Source organism: Drosophila gunungcola, unplaced genomic scaffold, assembly GCF_025200985.1.
Source record: "Drosophila gunungcola strain Sukarami unplaced genomic scaffold, Dgunungcola_SK_2 000199F, whole genome shotgun sequence".
NCBI classification, from domain to species: Eukaryota; Metazoa; Arthropoda; class Insecta; order Diptera; family Drosophilidae; genus Drosophila; species Drosophila gunungcola.
Window position 1 is genome coordinate 52475 of NW_026453360.1, and position 15052 is coordinate 67526.

At 41.1% G+C, this 15052-nt stretch overlaps 1 protein-coding gene across 1 annotated transcript; it reads left to right on the forward strand.

Moving 5' to 3' along the window:
• The first annotated feature begins 342 nt into the window (after positions 1-342).
• Positions 343-3369, forward strand: LOC128265978 (uncharacterized). Its single transcript, XM_053002236.1, has 3 exons — positions 343-738; positions 1002-1859; positions 2356-3369. The coding sequence occupies exons 1-3, from the start codon at positions 343-345 to the stop codon at positions 3367-3369; spliced, it is 2268 nt and encodes a 755-aa protein (XP_052858196.1).
• The last annotated feature ends 11683 nt before the right edge of the window (positions 3370-15052 follow it).

The following is a 15052-nucleotide window of genomic DNA, read 5'->3' on the forward strand; positions in this document are numbered from 1 at the left end:
GTCAACTTAACACCGAAACAGGACTTTCGGGGTCAGCACCGCCGCCAGAACTTAATTCCATGGACCAACATAATCAGAATGACTCTGGCAGACGAAACTGCAACAGTGCATGGGAGATATCGGGAGTGGAATCTTAAATTTGATGGGACCAGCCGAGGGATGTCAATAGAAAGTTTTCTCTTCCGAGTAGATCGCATGAAAGCACTGTATGGGTATACAGATGAACAGGTATTCCGAGAATTTCACTGTTTACTCACTGGCTCCGCCAGCAAATGGTATTGGCAAATGCTTGAAGACAAAGCGGACGACCATTATTTTGGGTACCACTCGTTAACCCGAGCGATGACCAGAGCCTTTTCGACATCGGAGAACGACTATGTCACCATAAAAGAGTTAATGGAACGACGGCAGGGATATAACGAGAGTTTGGAGGATTATATTTCTGCGATGCACAATCTGCAGTTTAAACTAAGAAATAAGATTCCAGAATCCAACCTGGTGGAGATATTGAAGGAGAACCTTAATTCGCAGATGGGAGCCTTTTTGTTGGCGTCAAGCATATCGACATTAGCCGAGCTTAAGAGGGAAGGAATACGGGTCGAAAAATGGTTGAAGGACAAGAGGTCGCGCCCGCGGCACGTTAACGAAATCATAAATGAATCGGAAAAAGGATATGAAGCCGATGACTACCAGGTGGAGGCTTTTCAGAACAACCGGCCACCGAAGGGAGCTGGAATGGTAAAGCCAGCAAGAGGAAATCCATTTCGTCGAAACTTGGACAAGAAAACCTTGGAGTCAATGGGAACGGAACCCGGAGGGGAATGCACGTCCCCGTTTCATACATACCTTTGCTACACGTGCAATAAGCCGGCGGACTTTTATCGCCACCGTAAAAGTGTAGACGGAACAGGGTGCCAAGCCCGGTTCCATGCAACGCAGCGTCATTATTGTGGTAAAAACGACTCTTATCACTCTACTCACTCTTCTTTTTTACGGAAAAGTCTGATCGGAGAGCCGGGGAAGACCGGTCAGAAAAACGACACGCCGAGACAATAAAAGAGGCGACCTCAAGCCCCGCACAGATATCGTCTCATAAGACATGGTATCAGCGTAAGGCAGAGTACGAGGAGGCTCGCGCCCGTATCTTTAATACGGCACAAGAGGAAGAAGACGAAAGGAGTAACCGGAACAATAAGAAACTTCGACACCTGCACCAGACCCTGGAGACTGCACGGGAACTTAAAAGAAAATTAGTTGCGTCTATCATCAGCCTGAAAAATGACAACCGTCTTTTTGGCAAGACAAAAGTAGACGGCGAAGAGATTGTAGCCTTATTGGATACAGGGGCAAGTGCCAACTGCATTGGCAAAGGAGCGGAGCTGTTTTTACAACGGAGGCAGCATAAGATGCAAAGATTAACCAGACAAAACGTACAAACGGCCAGTGGGGGGAAAACTCAAGTTACAGGCATAATCACTCTGCCGGTAGAATGGGAAGGCGAAACAAAAGAATTGGAATTTTTAATAGTGCCCGCCCTACAGCAACACTTTTATTTCGGAATAGAATTTTGGGAGGAATTTAAGTTGCCTTTACCGGGGAAACGCCTATTAGAGGTTGCGCAGTTAGATACAGTAGCGCCCGAAGAAGAGAATCCCGAGCGCCCCGAAACTGCATACACCCCACACAAACTTACCGAACAACAGGAAAACACCCTTAAAAAGGTAGTTTACACCTTCCCATCCTGTACGGATATGGGCTTAGGGAAAACCGAGTTAGAAGAACATGTCATAGAGGTTACCCAGGAGAATTTACCTATCAAGCAGAGGCATTATCCCATCTCACCAGCAAAACAGAAACTGGTATTTGCCGAACTCGACCGAATGATAAAACTAAGTCGTCTACAAGAAACGTTCTTTATATCTGCTATCGACCTAAAAGATGCATTTTGGCAAATACCGCTGGAAGCAAAAAGTAGACAAAAAAAAAACAGCTTTCACAGTGCCAGGACGACCTTTATACCAATTTACCGTCATGCCGTTCGGACTGTGTAATGCTGCCCAGCGCATGTGCAGACTGATGGACAAAGTAATTCCAGCAGCATTAAGAGAATTCGTTTTCGTATACCTGGATGATTTACTGGTCTGTTCTCCAACTTTTGAAGAACATTTGGAAATGTTGCGACAGGTGAGTGATTGCCTGAGGAGAGCAAAATTAACAATCAATGTGGCAAAAAGTAAGTTCTGTTACAGCCAAGCTAAATACCTGGGGTATGTAGTAGGTGGGGGTTGCATAAAAACCGATCCAGCAAAGATAAAGGCTATTCAAGAATTCCCACAGCCAATATCCGCTAAACAGATGCGGAGATTTTTGGGAATGACAGGGTGGTACCGGCGTTTTATACAAAACTACGCTCAAATGGCAGAACCGCTTCATGAAAGCCTCAAAAAGGACCGAGTCAGGAAATATGAGCTCGAGGAAGAGGGTATTAAAGCCTTTGAGGCACTGAAGACCAGCCTGGTATCAGCACCTGTGTTAACAACACCGGATTTTTCAAAACCTTTCACGATTCAGTGCGATGCATCGACGACCGGAGTCGGAGGGGTGTTGTTCCAGACAGATGAAGAGGGTGGCGAGCATCCTATCGCGTACATATCCTCGAAACTGGACAAAGCCCAAAGGAACTACAGCATCACTGAACTTGAATGTTTAGCGGCAATATTGAGCATCAGAAAGTTCCGCCCATACGTTGAAGGAATGCCTTTCAAGGTCATAACAGATCATGCTAGTCTAAAGTGGCTCATGGGCCAGAAAGATTTATCAGGCAGACTAGCAAGGTGGAGTTTGAAACTACAGGCCTTTGATTTTGAAATCGAACATCGGAAAGGGTCACAAAATGTGGTTCCAGATGCGCTTTCAAGGGTACATATGGATGAAGTAACAGCGGTACTTAGGGATGCGGCAGAGATTAACATAGACCTACAATCAGCAGCGTTCCAGTCGAAAGAATACAAAGAATTGGCTCAAGCTGTTGAAAAACACGCAGAAAAGACTCCGGATACCCAAACGTCCGAAGGATACGTTTATAAGAGGGTAGGATTCCGAACAGGCGAAATAATTAATGAGGACCGTGCTTGGAAGCTGTGGGTTCCAGAGGAACTTCGGCAGGACGTAGTTCATCACGCCCAACATTCTCAAATGGCAGGACATGGCGGCATACACAAAACTTTAGCTCGACTAAGGCAGTTATATTACTGGCCCGCAATGACGGTTGATGTACAAAGAACTGTTAAGAATTGTGAAATTTTGCAGAGTCAGCAAAACAACGAACAAATCCAGCCGACCGCCAATGGGAAAACAACGAATAACTGAGCGGCCAGGACAAAGACTTTACATTGATTTCATGGGACCATATCCCCGTACCAAATCCGGAAACACCGTGATCTTTGTGTGTCTGGACCATTTCACCAAATTCGTCTGGCTAGAGGCAATGCGAAAAGCAACCGCCACAGCCGTAGTAACCTTCCTTGAAAGAAACATTTTTCATCAATTCGGAGTGCCAGAATATATTCACTCCGATAACGGTAAGCAATTTGTGTCGTCAACATTTGCCGAGTTAGTCAGCCAATATGGAATCCGACACGTTCGAACGGGCTTCTATTCGCCACAAGCAAATGCAGCAGAACGAGTAAACCGATCCGTGCTACAAATGCTCAGGTCAGCCACGGACAAAGACCAGCGGCATTGGGACACACACCTGAGTCGAATCTCGTGTACACTACGGAGTGGCTATCACGAAGCTTTGGGACTGGAACCATATTATGCAATGTTTGGGACCAACATGGTCACACACGCAAGTGCGTATCCGATCATGAGACGTATCGGCGGCCTATCAGCAACAGATCAAGCTCTATGCTTGGCGGATAAGATGGAGGTCATACGCAGTGTAGTTAAGCAAGGGTTAGCCCGGGCACACGAAAAAGCTGAAAGAACGTATAATACACGCAGTAAGGAAATTGAATTTGCAGTAGGTCAGGTGGTATACCGAAAAAACTACAAGCAGAGTAACCGAATGGAAGGGTATAATGCAAAGCTAGGGCCCAATCGGGTATGGTGTCTCATACTTGGACGCAAGGGAGGGTCGCTGTACGAATTAGGGAATTTAGCTGGAAAAAGTATTGGAGTATATCATGCCAAAGACCTTTTCGCTGCTTGAAACTGGTTGAAAACCAACAGCAATAAGTGCAATTGTACTACACAGCAAAGGAAGATCGTTCTTTTTTTTTTTTGGAGCAACCAGTAAGAAAGAAGCAAATAACTATGAAACTCATGCAAGACATCGAGAACACGAGGGAGGCCGTGAAGAGGCATCTGGAAAGGTGCGAGGCCGAGGGAAGACCCCTCCCCTCAGAAGCTGACGCTCGGGACCGCAGAGACATAGCGGTGGACGAGCGGGAAAGACTCGCCTGGGTTGATACTGAACTAGAAGATACACTACGAGCAACGCAGTGGGAAATTGAGAAGACCACGGCAAGGATAAACGCCGACTACAACCGCCTCAACGAACTAATTCGGTTGAGGGACGCAACACAGCGGGACCTGCGGATATGGGAGGAGGACTACCGCCAGGCACGGCTCGAGACTCCGCACTTCGAAGCGATGATCGAATACATATACGCAAAGAACGAGCGGATCCGGCGAGAAAGCCGATTTGCAATTCGCCGGCGGCAGAGGAGGCAAAGTCTGCCTCCAGAATACCGTATCTACACCGTGGCGGAAGACGACGATGAGGAGGAAGACGACGACGAGCCGACCCCGGCAAGACGGCGTTTGTCAGAGTAAAGAGAGAAAAAAAAAATATATAAAATCGTATCGTATCAAATAAATGGAAACAAATAAAAATATATATGTATATTCCACCTGACCTTTTTTTTATATTCTTTTGGTTAAAAATTAATGATAATAATAGCCCGGATATCTCAGTCGGTAGAGCATGAAACTCCTAAATCCCAGGGTATGGTTCGAGGCCACACGTTAGGGCAATAACGGACTAATTACAATCGCTCCTCGTAGTTTTTTTTGCGAGTGCATTCCATGCTGAATCAGCATCGACGACCCGCGTGTTACGGGAGCGGGGTAAGAAATAAAACCAGAAAGAAATAGATACCGTAACCAGAGACAGAAGACACTGTGAACTGCAGGTGGCGAAACACCGAAGTTGGTCAATACAGTAACCAGCAACGAATTGGTCAGAGTAAGCAATTCATACGAACATACAACCGACAATAGGTGTATGCAGCAATTAATATGAAACCTAGCAGAACCCAGAAGTGGGGCAGTAAGCCAGAAAAAGGGGAAATTCTGTACCTAAGTGGGAACACTTAGATGACCCGGAAGCAAAACCACCGGTATAAAAGAGCCCCACCTCAGGTTCAAAGAGGGAGTAAAAAAGATCATTGCGAATCGGGCAGTCGGAGTCCAAGATAAGTGCGAATCAGACAAGAAGCGACCGCGGAAAACAGTAAACGCGAAGGACCTGTCCGAGTGATTAAAGTTAGAACCCGATAGAAATATAACTTATATATCATGGGATCTACAACCTCGACGGCATCCGACGACACAGCAAACGTGGTGAACAACGTTGAAATTGTAGACCACAAGGAGGACATAACCAAAGTCTACAATGTTTTGTGCCTCATTACTGGACTCTTGATCCTTATGTTGATTCTGAGCTTCCTCCGGATATACAAGCGATCTGTACAGAGACGTCGGGACCACGGACACGAGCTGGAGAAAATCATGGCTGTCGCCGCCAATTGGCCAGAAAGGAGCCAGCACTAATATATCAGCCCGTGCAAAGATAAAAACTACATCATTATTATTATTATTTCAATTTTCGACAAAACAATAAACAATACCCATTCATAATAAACCAGCAATTAAATACAAGCAAAAGCCAAAGTTTTGATTTGTAATTGGAACCACCAGAAGAAACCTCAGCTAGAAGTGCTACCGTCAACCGTCGCGAGTGCCGTTTTCACTCTTCTCTTACTCGCAATTCGTAGCGCCGTAAAGCGAATAACTTTTTTTTGTTTGTGAAATAAGACCAACATCGCGCAATTGCCCCAAGAAATGACAATTAACATAATTTTTTTTATATAAATTAATCCAACACCTTATTAATAATGCTAAGAGAATTTGCACTAATATAAATATATTTATGCATATGTGTATAATTAATTTTTCAAACCCAGAATACCACAATGAGAGCTCTCGTCGATGGAAATAAAAAGGGGTAAGTGATTTGGGTTCGACTTACTGTCAAGCAAACTTTTTATATATATATATTTACACATATGCGTATATACCTAGATCTTTGTGCAATTTAAACATTTAGATATATATATGTAGTCTTCATACATTAGATTTAACGTCCTGTAAGATTCATATTATTATTTTTATAAATTAGCCCAAAATATTATTCTTAAATATATATATTCATTCTTAATGTTTCTTTTTTATACGTTAATACAAACATTACATACACTATATACAGAATATTTCTCAATTTAATTAATTTGGCACCCCAATTTACTCTTATATTTGTCAATTAAATGTGCACCTTTTTAAATAAAAATCTTTTTAATAAATTGTAATATGAAGCAGAACTCAATAATGTCTTGGTAAACGTTTATAAAAGGGGGAGCTGGCGCAAATGGAAAAACTCGGGTCAAGAACAATGACATAACTTTCGACTGACGACATTGACACTAGGGGATCGCATTGCAGTGGCCGGCGGCGATCCATCGGCATACGGGACGTATGAAGGGGCAGGGTAAAACAGCCACACGCTGCCGATCGAAATTCGGTCAAGCGCTCGATCTAGCTACTTGAGAAGCTTGTGGGCAGCGACGACAAATGACAAAACGAACTGAACGATCTCTATATTTTTCCTAAGGCACGATAAATTTATTCTCGTTATGTAGGGGAGGGAGTGGTTTCCAAAGAACCCACCCCATCTGGCGAGCTTAGCCGGCACCCAGCGTGCCTACTCAGGACGCAACTCCCTCGGCCCAAGTCCTGTGGACTGGGCACTAATACACCGACGTAACACGGATTCTACAAGTAACTGGTGAAACGAAGTCTATTACCGTGTACGGTCCGTCATATGGCCAATAAGGCGTTTCCGTCTGCTTTCCTGTGCCGTTGGTTTCCCTGTCGTACAGGGCGCTTGGCAGTCGAGGCTCTCGAGCCTGCGTGACGAAACACGGGGAGTACCCTGTTGATTCGGACGGACTTGAGTTTACCGCTAGCATAATCTCCGGCCACTTCTCCTCCCAATTCCTCCCGCAAACTGCGCTATCATGGTTTTAACTGCTCGGTTTGCTCTTTCCGTTGGATTCTCCTGCGGTGTATATGGTGCTGTGATCTGTGGCTTAATGCCCATTTCGTTGACAAATTTTTTGAGTGCGCGGCTGGCAAACTGGGTCTCCGAACCTAGCGATGACTCTTTCTCGGAACTCCTTTTGAAGTGTTTCTGCCGTTGCTGCTCGCAGTGGCACCAACTCTGTCCACTTTGAAAACCTATCTATCAGCACTAGCAGCATCTGGTTTCCATGCTTCGATCTGGGCAATGGTCCGCAAAGTCTGCAAATACAGTTGCCATGGTTCTTCGGGTATCTGCGTCAGCATTTTGCCCAGCTGCCTGCATCTGGTTAGGCTTGTATTTGAGGCATGTCTCGCATTTCTGTACGTGTGCTCGGACGTCCCTATGCATTCCTGGCCAGTAATATCGAGCCGCCAGCCTTGCAATCGTTTTCCGACTTCCCACGTGTCCAGCGGCTGGTGAGTCGTGATTCTCCTTCAGGACTGTTTCCCTCAGCCCCCGTGGGACACAGAGCTTCCATGTTGCCACGTCTTCGCTGCCTGCTCTGTGCGGGATATGCCTGTATAAAGCGCCTCCCTCCATGAGGTAGTCCGGAAACTTCTGTGGCTGTGTGTTAATCTTCTCACCCATATCCTTGATCCAGCTGCATATTCCCTGCGTGTCCTCCGGAGTTTCCTCGGCTAGTCTAAAAGCTTCTGGCAGAGGCTGTCTTGACAGTTCATCAGCGACCACGTTAAGCTGCCCTTTCCTGTAATATATTTTAAAATCATACTGCTACAGCTCCAGGGCCCACCTCGCTATTCTTCCTGATGGACTTTCGATGCTTTTCAACCGTTTAAGCGCCATATGGTCAGTCACCACTTTGAAGTGGTATCCTTCCAAGTATGGTTTGAGCTTCCGGGTTGCCCACACGATTGCCAGACATTCATTTTCGCTGGTTGAATAGTTCTTGCTGGTGCTCTGCAGTCCATGGCCATTTCGTGCCTTTCCGCAACAGATCATTTAGTGGTTTCACTATTCGCGCAAAGTCGGGCACGAATCGCCTGGGTGGTTCCAGCTCGGCTATGGCTGCTACTTTTTCGGGATCAATGCCGATTTCTTTATTCGTAACGCGGTGTCCCAGGTAAGGCAGTTCGCTTCTGAAGAATTGACATTTTTCGGGATTAATCATGAGGTTTGCCTGTTTAAGGCGTCGGAAAACTTCTCTCAGGTTCCTTCTTGGTATGCAAACGCGTGTGGTGACTTCTCCGGTCCAGTGCTCTCTGAAAAGTTGCCTGTTGCTCAGTGAAAACGCACAGAAAGACTGGGAGTATACAGTGATCTTTTATTCGCCGACTTGACCCTCGGACTGGGTGGTGTATTGATAATGTAGAACTATGTTCTGCCATCGTCTCCTTCCCACGTTGAACGTCTCGCTGGATCGTGCTGGCTGCGAAGTTGTGTCTCCCTCGCCGGTTTCGCTTGCGATGTCTTCTGGTGCCTTTGGCTCGGCGGGGTTACAGAGATTAGGGATTAGGGATGAACAGGCACTGTGCTCTCAAGGCGTACGCCTCCTGTCCCTTGCTCTGTCCCGGCCGTTCACACCGGACGTCAGTTTCTACCTGACGGGTCAGGCGTACGCCGGAAGCCGCCAACGCAGTCCCTGGGTCAAACGCCAGGTTCTAGACGAACGCTTCCACCCTACCCTCTCTGCCGCAGGCTTAAGAACTCGAAATATATGCTGCTCCCACGACGCTCGTTGTTCGTCGTCCAGGGGTCCTCGTTGTCCTTGTTCTGCCTCCAGGAATTTCGACCGGCTCCGATCTTTTGTTGGCGACTCGGTAAGCTGCCGTTCTGGGACTCTAGCGGTGGATCGCTAGACCTTGTTCAGTTCCTGCAGGACGATCAGGCATACGCCGGAGATCCCCAATGCAGTCCTTGTAGGCAGGCAGGTAGTTCTAGACAACTTTTTTTCTGAGCCCACTGTTCTTCGCCGAAGGACTCTATTTGTTCAACTCTGTCGGACACGCCGGGCGGGATGCCAAGCTCAAATTGCGACAGAAGTTGTGACAAAGCGCCTGGACTTAGCCGTGTGATGCCGTAAGGACCTCAGCTTCCTGTGTCTCAATTCTGAGACTTTAGCTCTAAGTCCCTTGATGACTCCGCACGGCTTTACTTGCTCCTTCACGTTGTTTCACTGGTTACTGGTTAACTTCATGACTGTTACTTGCTGACTTGGTAGAAATCGACTGATCCAGCTTCCTGCGCTCGACCGGTTTATATAGGCCTCCATTTACCTCTAGTTATCGGCGTCTCCTTGCCTCCTGGTCCAAAGTCCACGGTTTTACCGTTCGACCTTTCGCCCTCTGCGCACGGCACCAATATCAGGGTCCAAAGTCCGGTGCCGTCCCGTTGCTTCCTTCTGCATACGGCCCTTCGCTTCTCTCTTTTATTGCTGCCCCTTTTAGACTGTCCCTGTCCTCGTCTGGTGCTCACCACTCTCTCTCGCCGCACTACCGTTACTAAGGGCGAATTCTTCGCGTAACTGGTAACTGCTTGCTTGCGCTTACTCTGCTTGCTTTTTAACTTGTGGGGAGTTATTCAACTCCTCACAGTGGTTAATTGACGGCTTCCATAAAGGGATAAACATTCGCCGCTGCAAGAGTATATAGACTTCGGTTTACCGAAGTTTGCTCTTTTTCTTGTTTTTCTTTGTTAAATTATTTCTATCGGGTGGTGAAATAAGCTTTGCTCTGGAAATAGCCGTAAAAATCATTATTTTAACTATGTGTGCGCGAATCGTAAATATTTTGCGCATTGGAAAAAGATTGTTAAATGATGAGATGTGATCAACGCCAACGAAAACCGGAGAAAAGGAATTGACCTTCGGAGGACGACAACTATGAATAAGTCACTGAAATGGATTCGAGTACTGTGCTGCTGAAGAACATATTTAACAAGAAAAGAATCTAGTTTTGGCGAGCCGAAGCTTATATACTCTTGCAGACATTATAAAAATTAAATATTGTTTACAACATCTAAATATCGATTTATTATGGAAAAGCTGTAATCAATAAGTTTGGTAAAACTTCTCAAATAAAGCAATTGACGAAATGACCTGCTCTCGAAACGGGAGTGGAAGAAGAAATAAAAAGAAAAAAAGGAAACTTCGGCCAGCCGAAGTTTATATACCCTTGCAGCTATTAGAAAAATTAAATATTCTTAACAACATCTAAACTTTGATTTATAAGCGTATGAGCTATGATGAAATTTATAAAAATACGTTCATAGGAATCTCTTACACCTAACCATTTTTAATAATGCTTTTGTAAACAGGTTAGCCTGACATCCCTGTTATCGTTGTATTGTTATCCTCTTTAACTATTTCTTTTTTAAATCGGAGAGTTAATTTTGAACCGAATCTTATGTTTAGTTTGACAAAACCTTCTTGACCTAGAGCTTAGCTTAGCTTAGCTTAGCTTATCGATAATATAATATCTTTGTTAGCTACTGAGTGTATTGCAAAATTGTATTCAATAATGACCCGATCTAACAAATCATGTAACGTGTAGTAAATTCTACATGAAATTGTTCTATTTATCCATTTTCCGAGCTTTTATAAGGGGGAGCAGTGTAGACTTGAATTCCTAATTGGTCTTTTGTTATTAAAGTAATGGAGGCGGAATTCAACGATTTTTTGTTGTTAATGGCTACCCATTTCGGTATACCGAAATAAAATAAAAGATTGTGTAGAGCGTGCTTTACACGTTCTATCGATTTCGATTTATAATTCTGCCCTGCGCTAACTTAGAACATTTATCTAATGGTGTCAAAACTAAAATTTTTTTGTGGAATAAACCCCAATATGAAGAGTATATCCTGGGTATTCGGGGATTGCCGTATATTGTTTTACAAAGCTAACATTGTTGTAAAAGACTTTTAAAATTTTGATTTTATTTTTGGACAAGAAAGGAAGCCAACAAAAATTAAACATTCTTGAAAACATTAAAATTATGATTTACTGGCGTATATCTTTAAAAACATTGAAGCTATGATGTTATGCAGCTCAATTATTCGATATTTCCAATGGCAGCTATATGATATCGTATTTTGTTGTGATGGCTGTGTTAAGGTTGCGATCAGGATGAAATCGTTCATGCCTTTAGAGATTGTCAGCCAAAGGGGAACCCCCCGCAGCCATTAACAAGCGAGCAGCACAACGCTCCCGCGGATCGGCAGCTTAAAAAAATTCGGAACCCGAACAATCCATAGCGGAGGTTGTATAGCCAGTGGCTTCGAAAATTTCTGAATTGTCCGCTGTGGTTTCACAGTCAGTGAAAAAAAGGCATAGTGAAACAAAATGAGCCTTAAAAACTTTTTTTTTTTAGTTTTTTTAAGGAAATCTACAACTGATAATAATTCTTTCGAAATCGTGGTTTCTGCTCTTTGAATTAGAATGAGCATGCTTTTAATATCTGAATTGTTCAAATTAAAAACTATAGCATATAGCTCCCATAGGAATAATCGGATAAATAATTAAAAAACAATATAACTTTGCAGTTTTAAAATTTTTTTTTTTAGTTTTTCAACATATAGTAATGGTAAAATATTTCAGAAATACGGTTTAAATTTCATCAAAATTTGACGACTACTTGTATATCTCCTTTAGGAAAAATCGAAAAAAAAATAAAATAACATTAAAAAGTTGCTGTTTTTTTAATTTTTTTATTTAGTTCTTCGACATATAGTAATGTTTAAAATTTTCAGAATTACGATTAAAATTTCATCAAAATCGAACGACTATATCATATAGCTTCCATGGAAACAATAAAATTATATAAAAAATATTTTTTTTAAATGTAATTTTTATTTTTTGGAATTTTTTTAAATTTGTTTTGATTTATTAATAATTTGACAGTTTAGAATTACGCTTTTAATTTTATTAAAATCGGAAAGCGATACCTTATAGCTGCCATACTAACTATCGAACAATTAAGCTGGAAATCATCATATCTTCAATGTTTTTAGACATATACCCAAGTAAATTATAACTTTAAAGTTTTCAAGAATATTTAATTTTTGCAAGTTTGCTTCCTTTCTTGTTATATTTAAAACAAATAAGTATCGTGTTTAATTTATCTATGAGTTATATTTAACTTAAATATGAACCAAATTTAAATTAAATATTTGAAATATTAAAAATTACTCTGAAAATATTTAAACCAAATGCGAAAATAAAATGAATATGGTGCATATTTAAAGTAAATATAAATATAAATGTACATATATACAGTGGATTTAATTTAGAAGTTTAATTTCTGCTATAGCCGCAGATATATATACATTTCGGATTGCCGAATTTTGCTTCTTTTCTTCCTTCCTTTGGAATTTAAGACCGTAAACTTAAGTACTAAGAGTTGGAAATAACTTTTACTACACAAGACAACTCAAGCAGTTCAATTAAAGAAAAAATATAGAAAACTAATCGGGAATGAAGTCAAAGCATTGAAGCTTTCTCAAGCCATTGAATTTATTATATAAAATGAGAAGTAAGTAAAACTTACCCTGAACTCGTTAGCTGTGATCATTTTGGTCCATTTTTCCAGCTTAAGACGCAATGTTTTGGTAAGGTAGTTCCAAAAAAACTCGAAACGATTGTCAACCTAAAATTTCGAACGCAAATTGTGTTGATTAATTAGTTCTTTTCTTTTAATGTACTTACCGTTTCCTTCTTTTTCTTGTCTTCTTCATCAATCATTTTAAAACTATTTTGTAGTGATTCGCTTTCACTTTTATTAAAAGAATTAACTTTTTTTAACTTGTTTTATTTATGACAAGAATATCACTGGTCACTAGTATTAATTGTAGATAAATAGATCTTTATAAAAAATTTACATTTCTGCACACTTAAATCTAGCTCAACAGAAAATTGGTAATGTTCACAATTAAGACAGAAAGGAAACAACCAAAGGGACAGTTAAAAAACAAATTCGGAGATAAAAATAAAAATAAATTTGTCTTGCATACGCGGTGAAATAAATTGATTTGACAGTGATATCAAGGTAATGTGAAAACAAAATAAATTAATGACCTAACAGAGCATTTTGTTAAGGTAATAAAAAATCTTTAACTAGAAATGGTCTTAAATAATTTTACCTAGATAAGGTAAAAGGTACCATAAAATTGCCTAACTTGGTAGAAAAAGGCATAGTTAAACAAAATGAGCCTTAATAACTTTTTTTTTCTAGTTTTTGAAGGAAATCTACACCTGATAATAATTCTTTCGAAATCGTGGTTAATCTGCTCTTTGAATTAGAATGAGCATGCTTTTAATATCTGACCTGTTCAAATTAAAAATTAAAAAACATTTTTTAACTATATCTTTTAAAAAAATTATATATTTTGAACCACTAATAATTGTATTTTTATTAGTGCACCATTTATTTTATAGTAAAGAAAATAAAAAATAGTTTTGAAAAAGTGCTTCTAAACATTGTTTTAATTGATAAGAAACTACTATTATTTTTACCGTAACTGTACATATATGTATGTATAACTAACATGTTCCGAAAACCTTACATATACAGTAACATTTTTTCATGGCACGCGCCGCTTGTTTTGTATGTATGTATGTTACAAACTTAAGTAATGTATTCTGTTGCTTGTATGCGCGGCGTTCTCCCACAGCGCAGCGCGTATATATGTAGAAGAATTACAACATGCAAGAAAAAAAATCGAAGATTGCTTTGACTTATTACCTTGTGATATCTATTTACTCTTGCTAACTAATTTCGAGCATTCACTTGGCACTAAAAATTAGGGGTTGTTTTGCATAAACAATGTGTAAGCGGTGGCCGCTCACCAGAGTAAAAGTCTACAAAGGTATAAACACAGTTACTTTTTTGTACCATATAGAAACAACTATGTTTTGACATACGAGTTTACAAAAACATTGTGGTTGACTTGTTGTTGCTGTGCACCAATGCAGATCTTTGATACATAACTTGTTATGTACTGTATATTTCCTTTGCGCGCCAAATTCATCAGGCTTTTATCAGTACGCCGATTTTATTCAATCACGTGCCCATTTTAGAATCATCACTATTTTGTATTTGGAGGATAATTCATGTATAGTCTGCATTAGTATAAATATATGCATCAACATAAATAAATAAATACAAAAATTAATCAAATATAAGTATGTAAATATAACAATATTGATGAACGATATTAAACGTTTTGAAGTGAAATCTACCTATTGCTTATACATCCATCTACTTACATTTTGAAGTGGAATCTTCGTATTACTTATAAATCCATATTTACATGTACAATATGTACACACACAAATGTATGTATATATATAGTTTCAAGGCCGTCGAAATTAAGTCGTTTAGAACGTCATAATTTCGCGTCATAATTGGAGCGACATAATTGCGAAATTATGTCGGAATTAATAGCCTAATTCCATTGCCGCATTAGTGAACTTTTTAAATGTGCCTGATTCCATTGGCGCATTAGCATTTAGCTAATGCTACTCCGACATGTGAGTGGCACGAGCAGCTGATCTGGGTTTGTTTACTTTTGCATTTTGGCAAATCCAAAAGAAATTAATCAAAATTAATGAACATGAGTGAGTTTACTAAACTCTGTAATGCTCAGCAGGACATCTATAATGCGACCGAGGCA